The sequence below is a fragment of the Penicillium hordei genome, assembly GCF_028827395.1.
Source record: "Penicillium hordei strain IBT 12815 chromosome Unknown utg000004l_segment0_segment0, whole genome shotgun sequence".
In the NCBI taxonomy this organism is placed as follows: Eukaryota; Fungi; Ascomycota; class Eurotiomycetes; order Eurotiales; family Aspergillaceae; genus Penicillium; species Penicillium hordei.
Genome location: NW_026623145.1, coordinates 445,222 through 461,026, shown reverse-complemented (window position 1 = coordinate 461,026; position 15,805 = coordinate 445,222). Strand labels below are relative to the sequence as shown.

Here is a 15,805-nt window from a genome sequence, read left to right as displayed (position 1 = left end):
ACATTGGGATGCTATGTGCTAGTAAACCCTGAGTACGGCATTAAAGGTAGTCTAACACTTGTATGTTGGATGATCATCTACAAATTCTCGATCCTAGGCCTTGGGCTGAATATGCTCCTCCTCATCAACATCCTCCTGGGCCAGCGACTGTTCCTGGGCTAGAATCGAGTTAGCAATTATTGCAGACCGCAATGGCAAAAGAGGACTTACTATTCCAAAGCTCTGCATATGTGCCGTTACGCTCGAGCAACTCGCGGTGTGAGCCCATCTCTGCCACATGACCTTCCTTCAAGACCAGAATTTGGTCGCTGTCGCAGATCGTGCGTAGGCGATGAGCCACAAACACGCTTGTGCGGCTCTTATCTTTGAGAATGCTGTTGATATTCTGGAGGAGCGCCTGCTCCGTGTAGGTGTCTAGGGCGGATGTCTAAGAGAGGGTAATTAGTTACTTTAACTAATCGCTCGGCTGGTAGACCAAGGGGGAAATAAATACTTACTGCCTCATCGAAGAAGAATAGTTGCGGATCCTTCAGGATCAACCGAGAAATTGCCAGCCGCTGCTTCTCGCCACCAGAGATCATCATACCGCGCTCACCAACCGCAGTTTGGTAGCCATCAGGCAGACCCTCAATGAGCTTGTGGATGTGGGCTCGCTGCGCAGCTCGGCGCACTTCCTCGTCCGATGCATCAATCCGTCCATAGCGGATGTTGTGGGCGATCGTGTCGTTGAACAGCGGTGTATCCTGCGGCACCACTCCAATTGCCTTGCGGAGGCTATCAACGGTCACATCGCGGATATCCTGACCGTCAATCAAGATGCGGCCGGATTGGACGTCATAGAAGCGGAACAACAAACGCAAGATTGTAGACTTGCCGCAACCACTAGAGCCTACGATGGCGAACTTCTGTCCTGCAGGGATAGTAAAGGTGGTATTCTTCAGAATCGGTCGGTCTGGGTGGTAGCCGAAAGTGACGTTCTCAAATTGGATGTTGCCGCCCTGCGTCAGCTGCAGGGGCTTGGCGTCGGGTCGTTCCTGGATGGTGACGTTCACCTTCTGCAGGTTGAAAAGAGTCTCCATGTCCAGCAGGGACTGGCGCAACTCACGGTAGACAGATCCCAAGAAGTTGAGGGGTACAGAGAGCTGGAAGACCAGCTGGTTGACCATGACGAGGTCACCGACACTCATGGATCCGTTTGCAACTCCATTGCAAGCTAGGTACATCATTGCGGCCAGCGCAGAGGAGAATATCATGTTTTGACCAGAGTTGAGGAATGCCAGAGACGTAGTCACCTTAATTGATGCATCTTCATACTTCTTCAAGGCTTTGTCATATCGTGCCACTTCGAATTTCTCGTTATTGAAGTACTTGACAGCCTCATAGTTAATGAGTGAGTCCACGGCAACAGTTGCTCCACGGTTATCAGCGGCATTGGCCTGTCTCCGGAACTTCGTTCGCCATGCGGTTGTAGTGATGGTGAACGCTGTGTAAGCAATCATTGTTGTTGTTGTGATCGCAGCAAATTGGAGTCCATATTGATAAGTCTACAACACGTTAGTAAAGTAAGAAGAATATTCGTTATCAAATCATACCAGGATACCGCAGACAAGCGATATTTCAAGTGCTGTCGGGACCACATGGAAAACCATGGAGGTTAGGAGGAAGCTGATGCCTTTAGTACCGCGATCAATTGCGCGGGTCAGACCTCCGGTCTGGCGAGAGAGGTGGAAGTTGAGATCCAGTCGCAACAGATGTTCAAAAACATTTGACGCCACCTTCCGAATTGCTTTTTGCGCAACGCTAGCAAAGACCGCGTTACGGAGCTCTTGGAACAATGTAGCTCCAATTCGGGTTACACCATCTAAAACGTATTAGTGACAAGTCCATTCTTCAATATGCTGCCATCCTTACAAGCGATGATCATCGATCCAGCCACAGTGTAGGCGGTGCCACCGAGGGTAGCAAAGTCTACATTCATGGAGTCAACAATGTTCTTAAAGTAGAAGGGGATCTCCACATTGAGGATCTGGGGTTCATATTAGCATAGTTTACAGAAAACAAAATACCAGGCAAAAACTTGCCTTTGCTCCAATAAGCAGTGAAAGTGCCGTGCTGACACGGAGCTTTGTGCCCCAATCATTCTACCAGCTATAGTCAGTACTCTGCTACTCTATACCGATAGGACTTGGGGATTACCTTCGGCCACAAATACTTGGCCATTTCCTTCATAATAGCCCAGTCTGCCTTCCTTTGTTCTTGTTTTCCAGTCATGGGCTCGCTCAGCAAGTCCTTCTTCGGTGGGGTCTTTGCATTGCCGCTATCTTCCGGCTTCTGAATGATATTGGCGTTTGCTAGTTGTGATGGTGCGGGAGCAGAGCTAGGAGTAGCTTTGACAGATGCAGGATCTTTATTGTCTGTGGATTGACTCCATAGTGAATTGTTATTTGATGTGAACGTGCGCAGGTGTGTTCCATTGAGTCGTGTGCCTCGTAGCTTGCCGGCGAAGCTCGGGTGGGCGAATTGCGCTGTGCGCCAGCACGGCGATCGTGCGGCTCTGAGCAGCATGGCCGCTTTGGATGAGATTCTCTAAGCTCCGGAGTAGTTCGAGTCACCAAGAGAGGTTCAAGAGCGCATAGTGGGAGCGTGTAAGAAGGATTGGCGCGCAAGGTAGCTACGTCTCCGATAGCTCGTGGGGGGGAAATCGCCGGCTTCGGAGTAAAGCCCGTCGCTTTCGATGCAAGTCCGGGATGGTCGCAAGAAGTCAAGCAAATTTAAGACGGAAAATAAGAATGAAAGTAATTCAAGAACCTCTTATAATAAAACGCCAAATGTCGCAATTCCGAGGGGGAGTTGTGTACTTCATAGGCCGCATCGCTCTCGGGCCCACGATTTCCCGATTTCCCTTTCGTCACAACTGACGTAAATTCTCCCTTCGGCACTTGGTCGTTGCTCTTTTTTTTCAAACACAATGCGCCCCGTCCAAGGTGTTCGGCCTCTGTCCTGGACTCGAGTTGTTCCTCGCGTCCACCGTCAAACGCGATGCGTTCAGATTCGCGCCGCGCCCTCGGGAGTGTCTTCGGTTAATGGCGATAATCTGCCACTCGCTAGCACGCCCAGCTCTGTTGAATCACGAGGTAATTGCAATTGCCCCGGGGCTGTCTTATTGTGACACTGACAATGAGGGCATATAGATGCGCGATTCGATGTCGTTGGCGCTCCATATTCGCTTCTTTCCGTTTCGCTCTCGGCCTCGCAGAACCTATACACCCGACGCGGAACACTGGTTGGATTGAGCGGCAAGGCGGATAATGTACACGCTCCCGTGATAACGTTGTCCTGGGGAAATGGTCATGCTAACGGATAATCTGCGCAGGTGGTTTCCACCTTGAGCGTTCTAGAACCCTTCCGGAGGGCTGTTGTCGGAGTGCCCTTTCTTTATCAGAAGGTAAGACGCGCGACGCAGATGAGGACCTAAAGACATCGATTGACAATTCCCCAGGTCTCCTCACCAACCCCCGTCACAGCTCTCGTTTCCGTTCGATCGCCCAATACCTCCTTTGCCGTTGTTAACGTCAATGGCTCCGTGGACTGGATGGTTGCCCAAAGACGGGCTTTGCTTGCATGGACGGGCCGGTCTCTGACTATCAAGCCGACTATCAACGCAAACCTGGTGAGTCGAGTTGCGATCGTGTGAGGGGAAACTCCAATCTAATTTGTGCAGAGCTTGTCTCATTGGGGTAGCTCCGAAGTGACTGGTAGAGGTTTAATAGCGTTGGTTGGAAACGGACAGCTATACTCGGTTGAATTGAAGGATGGCGAGCAGTACATTGCGCATCCCAGGTATGACCCCATCGCGATTGCACGTCTGACGTCGCTAATATTCAATCGACAGCAATGTGGTCGCTTACACCATGGCCACCAACCCTCCTCGCCCCTACCGTTTCAAATCCACCACTCTTAACTTCCAGGTGCCGGGTCTGACGACACTACCAAGACTTCTGCAAAATGCCAAGTTCATTCGTGACGTGTCTGATTCCAAGGCATACAAAACCACTATGCAATGGTTCCACAAGCTGCGTACCTGGTCTCGAATGACCATCTGGGGGGATAGAGTATGGCAGCCCCGTTTTTGTGTTTTTATTATCCAACAACTAACAAATGTCATCTAGCTCTTCCTGCAATTTGAGGGTCCCACGACCATCCTCGTGCAATCCCGCGGTCCTCGTCTCAACGATGTTTTGTCCCCACAGGAAGCTAATGAGATCGCCAATGTTCCTAGTGGCTTTACCTCACCCGCTCCTCGGTCTACCGACGACGCGAAAACACTAGACGAAAAGCCAGAATCCGAAAAGACAGAAGCCGAAAAGGCCGTCAGCAATATCTCTGGCCTGACGCGCTCTGTCCAGGAATTAGAGCAAGAAATTGAAGGAACGAGCCGAAGCGTTGCGAAGATTCGCAAGGATGGAAAGGTCGAAATTGAGGAAGTTGCTCGCACAAACTAAATAGAAAGACCCGCTTTAAAAGGGTCGACTTGGAGGAGTTCTCTTCGCATTGGGTTTTGTACGGGCTAGAGCGGTCTCCATTTGGGATGATTATCACGTAGAATCCTGTACAGTATGGGCATTTCTTTTATCTTGGCAATTGCCGACAAATCTCTTTTTTTCTTTGCCTCTATCTTCAAATCCTTCTTGTGTCTGTCATCTTTACCCTTTTAAGTAGAAGGAATCAAAAGATCCAGCTCACGAAGTAAGCCGGTGCTGTTGTTTCTACATGTGCAGCGCCCTAAGCGGAGCATACAGTAGAATTACAGTAACCCCCCCCCCCCCCCCCCCAAATAAGAAGGTATCTGCAGGCAGTATCTAGGTGATATTGTCTCCAAAATCAATTCTGTCCCTGTTTATACTCCGTATATCCAAGATTATACATAGGAAAGTCTCTTGCACATAGTATGTTTTTTTCCCTTCATATACTTCCCATCTGAGCCTAGGGCTAAAAGCAAAGTTAAATGTGACTTAATACTCATTTCATTTCCGGATGAATATCAGAGATTAAGTTGTTTCAACTGCATCTAACCAAAATGACATGTTTCATATGTTTTGAATCCAAATGACCCATATTTTATTCCCAGAGCAATATCCCGGATGACCAGCTTAATCCGCCCTCGGTCTTCGAGCTAACGCAGATATGCCCGACCGCTGCAGTTAGCCCTGTAAGCCTTCCAAGAAAATGTTGGTTCGTCAGTTACGGGTCCTGTGAATAATCGACCAACCGCATTGAAGCGACCATGCTCTCCCCGGGCTAGTGGCTAATGAAAAGGAGAATCAATCAGCTCGGATTTAGCCAGAAACCGACTTTGTCCGAAGTTGTGACCGCTTCTTTTTTTTCGAATATTTCTTTTTTTATATATGGCCTTAAATATAGGCCTAATTGGCAGCTAAAACTCGAACGAAACTTAAAAGCCCTGGGGATTTTAATCTATCTACAATAGCCCTAAAGCTTAAGGACCAAACGGCCGGGCCGACGTTGAGGTGAGTTTTGAATCGAGCCTGTCCAACGCACAATTTTGTCTCTTAATTTTATACTTCCCGTCTTCATTTGGGATGGGATCTATAAATTGGTGGTCTTGTTTCAAAACGTAATATTCTAATACCTCAACCCAGATTCCAAACACAAACAGTTCAAGTCTATAGCTCGAACATTTCTCGAAGCCAACAAGGATGGCCAATGAGACTGAGGCTGCTCCTATCGACAGTGCTACCACCACTCCCGTTGTGAGTGTACATGGAAATAGCGACCCGGAAAAAGGACTCGCGCCATCGGAAAAAGATGAACCATCTGCCGAGAAGTCAATTGCTGCTGGCCCAGCACCGACAACACCAGCGGTCGGTCCACCACCTGATGGAGGTGCGCAGGCATGGCTGGTCGTACTGGGAGCTTTCTGCGGTTTATTCGTTAGCTTCGGCTGGATAAACTGTAAGTCTTGTCGGAATACATGACTCCAACAAGATACTGATATCACCCAGGCATCGGAGTATTCCAAGAATACTACCAAAGTCACCAACTGAGCGAGTTCTCCACCAGCACAGTAACATGGATTACATCGCTAGAGACCTTCATGATGTTCTTCTGCGTCCGTATACCATCCCTCTACCCCAAACCCCAATCCTAACGTCTCCCTAGGGCCCAATATTCGGAACCATGTTCGACAGCTACGGCCCACGCTGGATCCTCCTCCTCGGTACAATCCTCCACGTCTTCGGCCTAATGATGGCCTCCCTCTCAACAGGTTACTACCAATTCATCCTGGCACAGGGAATCTGCAGCCCAATCGGCGCAAGCGCCATCTTCAACGCCTCCGTCAACTCCGTCAGCACCTGGTTCGCCAAGCGTCGTGGTTTCGCCCTCGGCGTAACAGCCTCTGGATCCAGTCTGGGTGGAGTTATCTTCCCGATCATGGTCACCCAACTAATTCCCAAAGTCGGGTTCCCCTGGGCGATGAGAATCTGCGCATTCCTCATTTTGTTCATGTTGGGTATCGCCAATCTCACACTGAAGTCGAGATTACCGCATCGTCCTAAGCCATTTGATATCCTGAATTTCGTGAGACCGTTGGCTGAGCTCAAGTTCGCGCTTACGCTTGCTGGTGCTTTTTGTTTCTTCTGGGGAATGTTTTTGCCGTTTACTTTTGTTATTACCCAGGCCGAGAGATATGGCATGTCTGCTCATCTGGCTGGGTATCTGGTTCCGATTTTGAATGCTTCTAGGTAAGATTTTTTTTTCCTTTCGAGTCCATATACCTTACCCCGTTGATGATTGATGAATTAACAAAATCCATATAGTATCTTCGGCCGCACACTCCCAGGTTATTTAGCTGACAAGGTTGGCCGCTTCAATATGATGGTTATAACAACGTTCTTCTCATCCATCCTCGTTTTGGCCCTCTGGCTACCCTCAAGGGGCAACGTCCCGGCAATTTTGTTCAGCGCCCTATACGGCTTTGGCTCTGGTGCGTTTGTCTCACTTGCACCCGCTCTTGTAGCGCAGATCTCCGATCTTCACCAGGTGGGCGTGCGTAATGGCACTTTCTTTGCTGTTATCTCATTTGCGGCCTTGACTGGTACCCCCATTGGTGGTGCTTTGGTGCCGGATGTTCTCCACGGCGATTATACTCGACTACAGATATTCTGTGGTGTTGTCATGACCGTTGGGTCGGTTTTGTTCGTTTTTGCCAGGGGGGCTGTTGGTGGGTTCAAACTTAACAAGGTATAATATGGGGGCCTTGTCAAATCTTTTTTCGGTGTTCTTGCTAGATATCTTTGTTTTATAGATATTCTCTGCTTTATTGGTGTTGCTAGAAGGATATAACATGTGACTGGATAGATAATTAATTGATAATTGATTCCCCCTCTAGTATTTCTCCTTGTATTAGACCAAATCTATGTTGTATGAACAAACGGTGTGGAATCCCCACTGGGAGAATCCTATTCGGAGAATTCATGACGTTTTCAACGTCTGGACGGGGGTGAAAGTACCGACTCCTCAATCAAAAAGAATGGGGGCTAAGCCTTAAGTCTCCGACCGAGGTAAGACATAAAGCGGTCCAAGATTGCTTTATAAGACCCTCATTCCCAGCTTACATGTTGTCCTTAGTTTTCATAGCATTATCCTAAAATGGCTTCCATCTTCTCGGGGTTATATGACCTAGTACAGGCCGTGAGGGGAGCAAATACTACATTTCTCACGGACAAACACGTCCCCGGTACCAATCTGACAGGCAAATGGATTATTATAACCGGATCCAACAACGGCGTTGGCTTCGAAGCAGCAAAGTCTTTTGCATCATGGGGCGCAAATCTTATTCTCGCCTGCCGTGAGCCACCTGCATGGGAACTGCATCCAACAGCAGCTGTGAATGAATGTAAAGAGCTCGCCGCTGCGCACGGACATGCGTCCACTATCGAATGGTGGGAAATCGACATGGCAGATCTCAGCAGTGTCGACGCTTTCTCTCAAAGATGGCTGCAATCCGACCGCGCGTTGGATATCCTATGTAACAACGCCGGTATTGCGGAGTCTACTAAGCAAACCTATACAACGAAGGATGGGTTCCAGTTGGTTCATCAGGTATATTTCTCTTGCTCTTTAAACTCCTATCACATACGGACAAACACTAATGAAAACCTAGGTCAACTTCTTATCCCATGTACTACTGACCCTACGGCTCCTCCCATCTCTAGCTCGCAGTGCCGAGCCTCGAGTCATCTGCACAACCTCATGCTTCCACCATCTAGGACTCTTCGATCTCGATCATTTTAATGGCGCACGAGGCGGGGAGGGCAGCGATTATCGAAACAATAAACTTTACTTCCAAATGTGGATTGCAGAGCTACAATCTCGACTCTTCAAGAACCCCGAATACCTCCATATCACAATCAACGGCGTCCATCCCGGCTTCGTGGATTCGGGTATATGGGACAATCTTCGGGACACGGGGAAGGCCCCAGGTGGACTGGATTTTCTTTTGCGCTATTTCGCTATCAATTCGCAACAGGGTGGCTTGGCTATTTCTCATGCAGCTACTGCGTTGGAGTTAGGGCCAGACCCTAAGAAGCAGGGTGTTGGTGCGGAAAATGGGCGTGGTGGAGGGAAATATATCAATCGGATTTGGGAGGGGCCTGCGAAATCTCATTGTAATGACCCAGAGGCTAGATTAAGGCTGTGGGTTAAGCTGGATGAGGAGCTTGGTTTGCAAGAGAAGGGGCTTCTGACAGGGTTGGACCTTTGATTTGCCGAACTTTTGTGTCAAGTGACCGAGGAATTGTACTGATAAAGAACACCAAGAAATAACGTTACAAAGGATGTCCCCAATGCACCTCGGATGGATTCAAAAGATAGACCAAAATACCTAATAAGAGTATAGACACGAAAACGCCGTAGCACCGTCGCTCAAGGATGATGCATGAAAAGAGAAAAGAAACCACTATGCTCCGGTATATGCCGCCCAAAAATGTAGCAATTAAGCCAATACTCCTTGTCTCATGTTCTCGACCGTCTTGACCCCAACGCCTTTCAATTGGCTCAGTTGTGCCAAGCTGTTGACCTGGAATTGGGACTGGTCTGAGACACTTCCACTGTCGGTTGTATCCAATGATGTCTGATCCATCTCGCAAAGACAATCAACAAGAGCCTCTGCCTTCTTAGCGCCCACTCCCTTGAGCAATTTGATCTGGCTCACGTCCCTCGAGTTGATAATGGAAAGGATATGCATGGTTCGGGGAGAAATGGACGGATCCTCACTGTCAAGGAGTTCGGGAGCTTCCTCGATCTGACCGAGCTTGGCTGCAGCACGCTTCTTGTGTCTTGGGCGAGGAACATCCTCGTCGCTTGAAAAGCCGGTGTGAGTCTGGTCCATGTCGTCATACTCGTGACTCTCCGCTTGGCGTTTGCCGAGGGTTTGTGTTACGTCCTTCTTGAGGGAGAGCATGCTACCCAATCTCCCCTTGGGCGGGGAATGGGGTTTCTCTTCCCAAGCCTTTGCATGAACCCGCTCCTTCAGAACAGCAATCTTGCCTGCAAGTTTCTCGTTGTGAGGGAAATGAGGAGCTGCCAGCTGGTACATTCTCAGGGCTGAGCTGTCTTCACCACGTGCCTGATGTTGTTTAGCCATCAGCAGATATGACAGACCCTCAGCCCGCGCATCTTCTGTGCCATCGATGCGCTGTTCCAACTGCTCCAATCGCTTTTTAAGCTGCTCATTAAGCTCATGGACCTGCGTCTGTCTCGATTGTTCGCTAACGGCCCGCACAGCTAAGATCTCCTCAACCTTCCTCTCAACCATCTCCTCGATCCTCGCAGCCGAGAAGTCGTCGTGGCGCGCGGTGGGTTGCGCGCCCAGGGGCTGACGGGCGGTCTTCAATGATGGAAGGCCGGAGGGAGCGTTCGAGATCGAGGTACGTTTCGGTGCTTCCGGTTTCCGAAGCTGGCTAATAAGCTTTGGTTGCGGCTTGTCCGAATATACGCTGAATGCCTTCACAGGTTTGCCGTCTTCCTTTTCTGCGGAGTCCTTCGCAGCAGGCGCCGGCATATTGACGTTCACAGAAGCCGTCAATGCGCGCAAAGGTTGCCGCGTGCCCATAGATGGCCTGATCGATGGCCGGGCCGGACCCTTGAACATGGGATCGTTTTCTACTTCGCGGACCTCAATCTTCCGGGTGCGATTGGCGACGTTCAGAGAGCTAATTGTATCAAGTTGGTAAGAACGGACAGGTGCGAGGTTGAGAATCATCACTGTCAAGCCATTGTTCTGTCCCAAGGACAAGATTCTTGTCATCTTGGACTCGCGGTATGGGATGCGATGCTGCTTTTTGTTGATAGCCTCGACACACTGGGCCAAAACGAAAAGACTCTTGTTGATGCTAGCCGATTCGACCATGCGCTCCTTATCATTTTCCGTCCGTCGATTGTCTTCAGATCCTGCCAGGTCAATAGCGGAAGCAGTGCTGACGCGAACCTTGTCGGGTGAGGTGATGGTGACCTTCACACCGAGAACAGCGTGGGATCGAGACGAATGGGCATTGAGCTGTATTCGGATGTTTAGCAAGAGAATATAAACCCTAGCTTTTGGCATAATATCATACCTTTGTGGCCGAGGTGGACCGGTTAGTGTTGGCCTGGTCATAAAGCTGCTCAAACTCCTTCAAAGAGGTACACGGCTTCTCGCTCAGGCCGCAAACCACAGTTTTGCCGCCATTATCCCGAAGAGGAAGACCTGACATTGTGCGCTTCTCGGGCGGCTCGAACAAGTCGTACACCTTGTCGTTGTAGATTTCATAATAACTCAGGGCAACCTGCACTGTCGTCTGTCCCTCGCTGTCCTTCTCGATCTTCCGGCTGCGTCTGTAGATGCCACTGAGTAGCCGGGGAATTACACCCCGGTCCGCCAGAGTTTTCCCGCCACGCATTGTGTGTGTCTTGCCTGTTCCCGTGACACCGTATGCGAAGAGGGTCACGTCAAATCCGTTGAGAAGATGCTTAATCGTTGGCGACACTGTTATTCCGATCAATATACTAACCCATCGCAGGCTTGGTGAGCATGAAACAGCAACTCACCTTCAGCATCAAACAGCTCCTGTTGCGACACCTCCGCGTCGTACACGCCATTGAATTGGAACGCATACTCCTCCCCCTCATTCTTGGGGTTTGGAATCCGAACCACATTATCCCTGTCTCTCAATGCTGCCAATTTCTTGTCGCTCTTGTCACTCTTGTCGCCAATTATTGACTGGCGTGATTTGGAGTCGGTAGCGGAAGATCCTGTACGAAGGATCACATCGGCCTCTCGTTCGGACTTCAGAAGGGGGCGGATACGCGCGACAACTCGGACACTCATTGTGGCAGGGTGTTCATTCAATTGTCGTGTGATGGTCTGAGTCCTGGACGTCAGGGATGGGGATGCGATCCAATCCAAACAAAGCCGAAGGAATGACTAGAACGAAGTGCAAGGCTAAAAAAAAAAGGAGAACAATAAAGAACAATAAAGTCCTCCACAAAAAAACAAAGAAACGAAACTAACTACTTGGTGTATGCAGAACTGAAGGTTGTGGAACGTGTGGAGGAGTTCTCTTGTGCAGCAGCCGGTGTGGTTAATGTTGGCAGGGCAACCGCCTTTGCTCTACAACATATGTTATCAGTACATTCTTTGACACTCGAGCACCACAATTGGAATATATATAACTACTCTGATACGTTTTGAATGATCTTTTTGGAAATCTCATAGTCTCATTATTGCAATTTACAGTATAGTATAATCTATGGCTGTGCTCTATGCTTGAACCGAGGGATAGGTGTTCATGTCTGACTAGCCAGGTACCTACAAATATGTATACTCAGCTCGATGAAAACAGATACTACATATATATTCCTCAAATTGACATCTAGACCGTCCTATACTCACTATCAAAGGTTGTCGTACAATATAAAAACACGCCTCTCGTCACATGTCCCCTGGCCTCTGATTGGCTGGAGCACCACGACCTAAAGGCCACCGTAGACCATCATCACCGCCTCTCCCACACTCCCTTGGTTTCTTCTGGTGAGCTGTCCTTTGCCTCGCTACTGCCTTTTGTGATATTTCTGGGTTTTCTGAAGGTACAGTCTACCCTGTACGCAACCAGGTTCACCCCGTTTTGTTGACGAGAAACTGATTGTGGGGTTCCAGGAGCTGTTACCACCCGCCTCGTATTGATTCCACCCGCCGAATTCGTGACGAGCGCAACCCTTTTTTCCTCCCAACCCTTAAGTGCGACTAAACACAACCTACTCGACTCTAATGGCAGCACCACAAGGGGGCTTCCCTCCCCAGGAAGGGTATGGCCAGCCCGCCTACGGCTCTCCAGAACCCACACAGTCCCCGGTCCATGGGCAAGGCGCGCCAGCACCAGCCGCAGGTGGAAAGAAGAAGAGAGCGTACGCTGGTGAGGCATTCGATTTTGGCTCCGGCGCCAATGCCGCGCTCGGTGGACAACCCACGGCTGGGGGTGCTTACGGAGCCTACCCTCAGCAGCCCCAAGTTGCAGGATATCAACAACCCGCCTACGGTGCGGACCCCAGCCAGATGCAGCCCGCGGCACCATCATACGGCGCGCCCGTTGCCGCCGATGTCTCGCAGATGACCCAGCAATTCGGTGGAATGGGCATGAGCGAGCCTCATCACATGCCACCCCCGCAGCCTGTGGCCCAGGCCCCTATGCGACCTCAAGTCCAGCTCAACCAGCTTTACCCCACGGACCTTCGATCCCAACCTTTTAACGTCGCTGAGCTGGACTATCCCCCTCCTCCAGTTATCTTGCCTCCGGGAGTATGTATACCATATTTCGTATGTGGTCGATATGCTAACAATTGACAGACCAGTGTTTACCCATCGCCCGAAGCCAATTGCCCTACGAAATATATGCGATCCACGCTCAACGCTGTCCCAACAACTAACTCACTCTTGAAGAAATCAAAGTTGCCCTTCGCCCTTGTCATCCAACCGTATGCTTCTCTTCACGACGCCGAGGACCCCATTCCTGTGATTCCAGACCAAGTCATCTCCCGATGCCGACGTTGCCGCTCCTATATCAACCCCTTCGTCACTTTCCTTGACCATGGCCACCGCTGGCGTTGTAACATGTGTAACCTGACGAACGATGTGCCACAAGCCTTCGATTGGGATTCTACACTGCAAAAGCCCGCCGATCGTGCTCTGCGTGCCGATCTCAACCACAGCATGGTCGAATTCGTTGCGCCGCAGGAATACATGGTCCGACCACCCCAACCTCTGGTCTACCTCTTCTTGATCGATGTGAGCTATGCATCGGTGACCAATGGTCTTTTGGCCACTACTGCTCGCACTATCCAGGAGAGCCTTGATCGCATCCCGAACGCAGACCGCCGTACTCGCCTCGGATTTATTGCAGTTGACTCGAGCTTGCACTACTTCAGCATTCCTCGGGACGAGTCAGAGTCCTCAGAGCCCCGGATGTTGGTTGTCAGCGATCTGGATGAGCCTTTCCTCCCCATCCCTGGTGATCTCCTGGTGACGCTGAGCGAATGCCGGGAGAACGTTGAGGTATTCCTCCGCAAGCTGCAGGAAATGTTCCAGAACACCCAAAACAACAGCTGTGCCATGGGTGCGGCATTGCGAGCTGGTTACAAGTTGATCTCCCCTGTCGGTGGAAAAATGACTGTCCTGAGCTCATCTTTGCCCAACACCGGTCATGGAGCGCTCACTATGAGAGAAGACAAGAAGGTGCTGGGCACCAGCAAGGAATCGAGTCTGCTTCAAACCGCAAACTCATTCTACAAGAGCTTCGCAGTCGAATGTTCAAAAGCTCAAGTCTCTGTGGATATGTTCCTCTTCTCATCGCAATACCAAGATGTTGCATCTTTGAGCTGCTTGCCTCGCTACACTGGTGGTCAGACCTACTTCTACCCTGGCTGGAACGCTGCACGGACTGAAGATGCCATGAAGTTTGCCCGTGAGTTCTCTGACTACCTCTCCTCGGAGATTGGTCTGGAGGCTGTTCTCCGCGTGCGCGCAACCACTGGTCTGCGCATGAGCACCTTCTACGGCAACTTCTTCAACCGTAGTTCCGATCTATGTGCTTTCCCCGCCTTCCCTCGTGACCAGGCCTATGTGGTCGAAGTGGCAATTGATGAGACGGTCACCAAGCCGGTTGTCTGCATGCAAGCGGCTGTCCTTCACACTACCTGTAACGGTGAACGTCGTATCCGTGTCTTGACCCTAGCGCTTCCAACGACCCAAACCCTGGCAGACATTTACGCCTCGGCTGACCAGCAGGCCATTGCCACATTCTTCAGCCACAAGGCCGTCGAGCGCACATTGAGTAGCGGCCTTGAGCCCGCTCGTGAGGCTCTTCAGGCCAAGATTGTGGAGCTTCTGCAGACCTACCGCAAGGAGCTTGCAGGTGGTAGCGTTAGCGGTGGTGGCCTCCAGTTCCCTGCCAACTTGAGAGCCTTACCTGTCCTGTTCCTTGCAATGATCAAGAACGTGAGTTTTCTCTATCTCGTTTGTGATGGTCATTTTATACTAATCGGTCCTTCTCTAGCTTGGTCTTCGCAAATCTGCCCAGATCCCCACGGACATGCGATCCGCAGCTCTCTGCCTTCTGTCAACCCTGCCCCTGCCCCTCCTCATCCAATATATCTACCCGAGAATGTACTCACTCCACGACATGCCCGACAATGCGGGTGTGCCTGATCCACAGACCGGCGAAACCCTCCTGCCCCCTGCTGTCAACTTGTCTTCGGGCCGCCTCGTACCCTATGGTCTATACCTCATTGACGATGGCCAAACTCAGTTCCTCTGGGTTGGCCGCGATGCTGTTCCGCAGCTTATCGAGGACGTCTTTGGGGTCCCTGACAAGTCGCAGTTGCGGGTGGGCAAGCAAACCCTCCCCGACGTCGAGAACGAGTTCAACCAGCGTGTGCGGGCCGTGGTTGAGAAGAGTCGGGACCACCGGGCCAAGGGTGTAGGCAGCATGATCGTGCCTCACCTGTACATTGTTCGCGAGGATGGTGAGCCCGGTCTGCGTCTCTGGGCTCAGACAATGCTGGTTGAGGACCGTGCCGATCAAAGTGTCAGCTTGGATCAGTGGATGGGTTCCTTGCAGGAGAAGGTTTGAGCCCTTTGCTCTGGCCATAGTATCGGTCAGCACTGACGGTTTGTTCTCAGGTCGTGCAGTGATGAGAAGCTGACCGATTGGTCTCGGATCATGAAATTCGTGTTTTCGCGAGTCCTCCCGCCTGTACCATTACGTTGGGGAAGATTGCGTTTAGGTTTCTATCACGGCGGGCATGTTTGGATTATCTAGTACTAGTAGATCGCTGCGTTATAGTTGACAGGCGATAGACGCTGATCGCATCTATGAAGAATTAACGGTATCATTTTCCTACTATTATACATTCTTCCGCTGGGTTTAATTCAGCCCTACAGGCCAAAATCAAGCATTAAGGCATCACAACTAAGCCTAAGTTGGGTATACCTAGGTAAGGAGAATGGATGGTAAGGCGCATGCCCTCCATTGAAACTACAGTTGAGGTCATTACTTGACCAAGAGCCTCATTCTTATTGTTCTTATATGTTCTACCTCCTTCCAAATCCCAACGGAGATAATGGTGAGCCGCACTTGTTGGTTTTACGAATTAGTATAGATAACGAAGTAGAGATGATCTGCAGTGGTCAGCCTTGTCTGCCTTTTCGATTCTCTGCGAATTCTTGACTGTAAAATGGCCACTCACTGGA

At 50.4% G+C, this 15,805-nt stretch overlaps 7 protein-coding genes across 7 annotated transcripts; 5 read left to right on the top strand and 2 right to left on the bottom strand.

Annotated features, from left to right (window-relative positions):
• Positions 1–93: 93 nt before the first annotated feature.
• atm1 (ATP-binding cassette Fe/S cluster precursor transporter ATM1) lies at positions 94–2,565 on the bottom strand (the record flags this gene model as incomplete). The annotated part of the gene is made up of 7 exons (XM_056898518.1): positions 94–158; positions 211–427; positions 498–1,544; positions 1,593–1,861; positions 1,912–2,026; positions 2,082–2,141; positions 2,197–2,565. 7 exons carry the CDS (start codon positions 2,563–2,565, stop codon positions 94–96), a joined length of 2,142 nt encoding a protein of 713 aa, XP_056750594.1.
• Positions 2,566–2,968: 403 nt separating this feature from the next.
• On the top strand, positions 2,969–4,502 carry N7537_007460 (AIM24 family protein; the record flags this gene model as incomplete). Its single annotated transcript, XM_056898517.1, has 7 exons — positions 2,969–3,134; positions 3,192–3,310; positions 3,374–3,445; positions 3,500–3,670; positions 3,722–3,840; positions 3,893–4,112; positions 4,170–4,502. 7 exons carry the CDS (start codon positions 2,969–2,971, stop codon positions 4,500–4,502), a joined length of 1,200 nt encoding a protein of 399 aa, XP_056750593.1.
• A 1,215-nt stretch (positions 4,503–5,717) lies between these two features.
• On the top strand, positions 5,718–7,269 carry N7537_007459 (MCT family MFS transporter; the record flags this gene model as incomplete). Its single annotated transcript, XM_056898516.1, has 4 exons — positions 5,718–5,973; positions 6,024–6,130; positions 6,181–6,764; positions 6,840–7,269. 4 exons carry the CDS (start codon positions 5,718–5,720, stop codon positions 7,267–7,269), a joined length of 1,377 nt encoding a protein of 458 aa, XP_056750592.1.
• Positions 7,270–7,671: 402 nt separating this feature from the next.
• Positions 7,672–8,785, top strand: N7537_007458 (uncharacterized protein; the record flags this gene model as incomplete). Its single annotated transcript, XM_056898515.1, has 2 exons — positions 7,672–8,124; positions 8,186–8,785. 2 exons carry the CDS (start codon positions 7,672–7,674, stop codon positions 8,783–8,785), a joined length of 1,053 nt encoding a protein of 350 aa, XP_056750591.1.
• Positions 8,786–9,016: 231 nt separating this feature from the next.
• N7537_007457 (kinesin family protein) lies at positions 9,017–11,389 on the bottom strand (the record flags this gene model as incomplete). Its single annotated transcript, XM_056898514.1, has 3 exons — positions 9,017–10,579; positions 10,638–11,047; positions 11,110–11,389. 3 exons carry the CDS (start codon positions 11,387–11,389, stop codon positions 9,017–9,019), a joined length of 2,253 nt encoding a protein of 750 aa, XP_056750590.1.
• A 548-nt stretch (positions 11,390–11,937) lies between these two features.
• Positions 11,938–12,244, top strand: N7537_007456 (uncharacterized protein; the record flags this gene model as incomplete). Its single annotated transcript, XM_056898513.1, has 2 exons — positions 11,938–12,147; positions 12,218–12,244. Coding segments are annotated over 2 exons (237 nt in total), but the record flags the coding sequence as incomplete, so codon positions are not given.
• An 84-nt stretch (positions 12,245–12,328) lies between these two features.
• N7537_007455 (COPII subunit SEC24) lies at positions 12,329–15,185 on the top strand (the record flags this gene model as incomplete). Its single annotated transcript, XM_056898512.1, has 3 exons — positions 12,329–12,856; positions 12,905–14,551; positions 14,610–15,185. The coding sequence occupies 3 exons, from the start codon at positions 12,329–12,331 to the stop codon at positions 15,183–15,185; spliced, it is 2,751 nt and encodes a 916-aa protein (XP_056750588.1).
• Between the last annotated feature and the right edge of the window lie 620 nt (positions 15,186–15,805).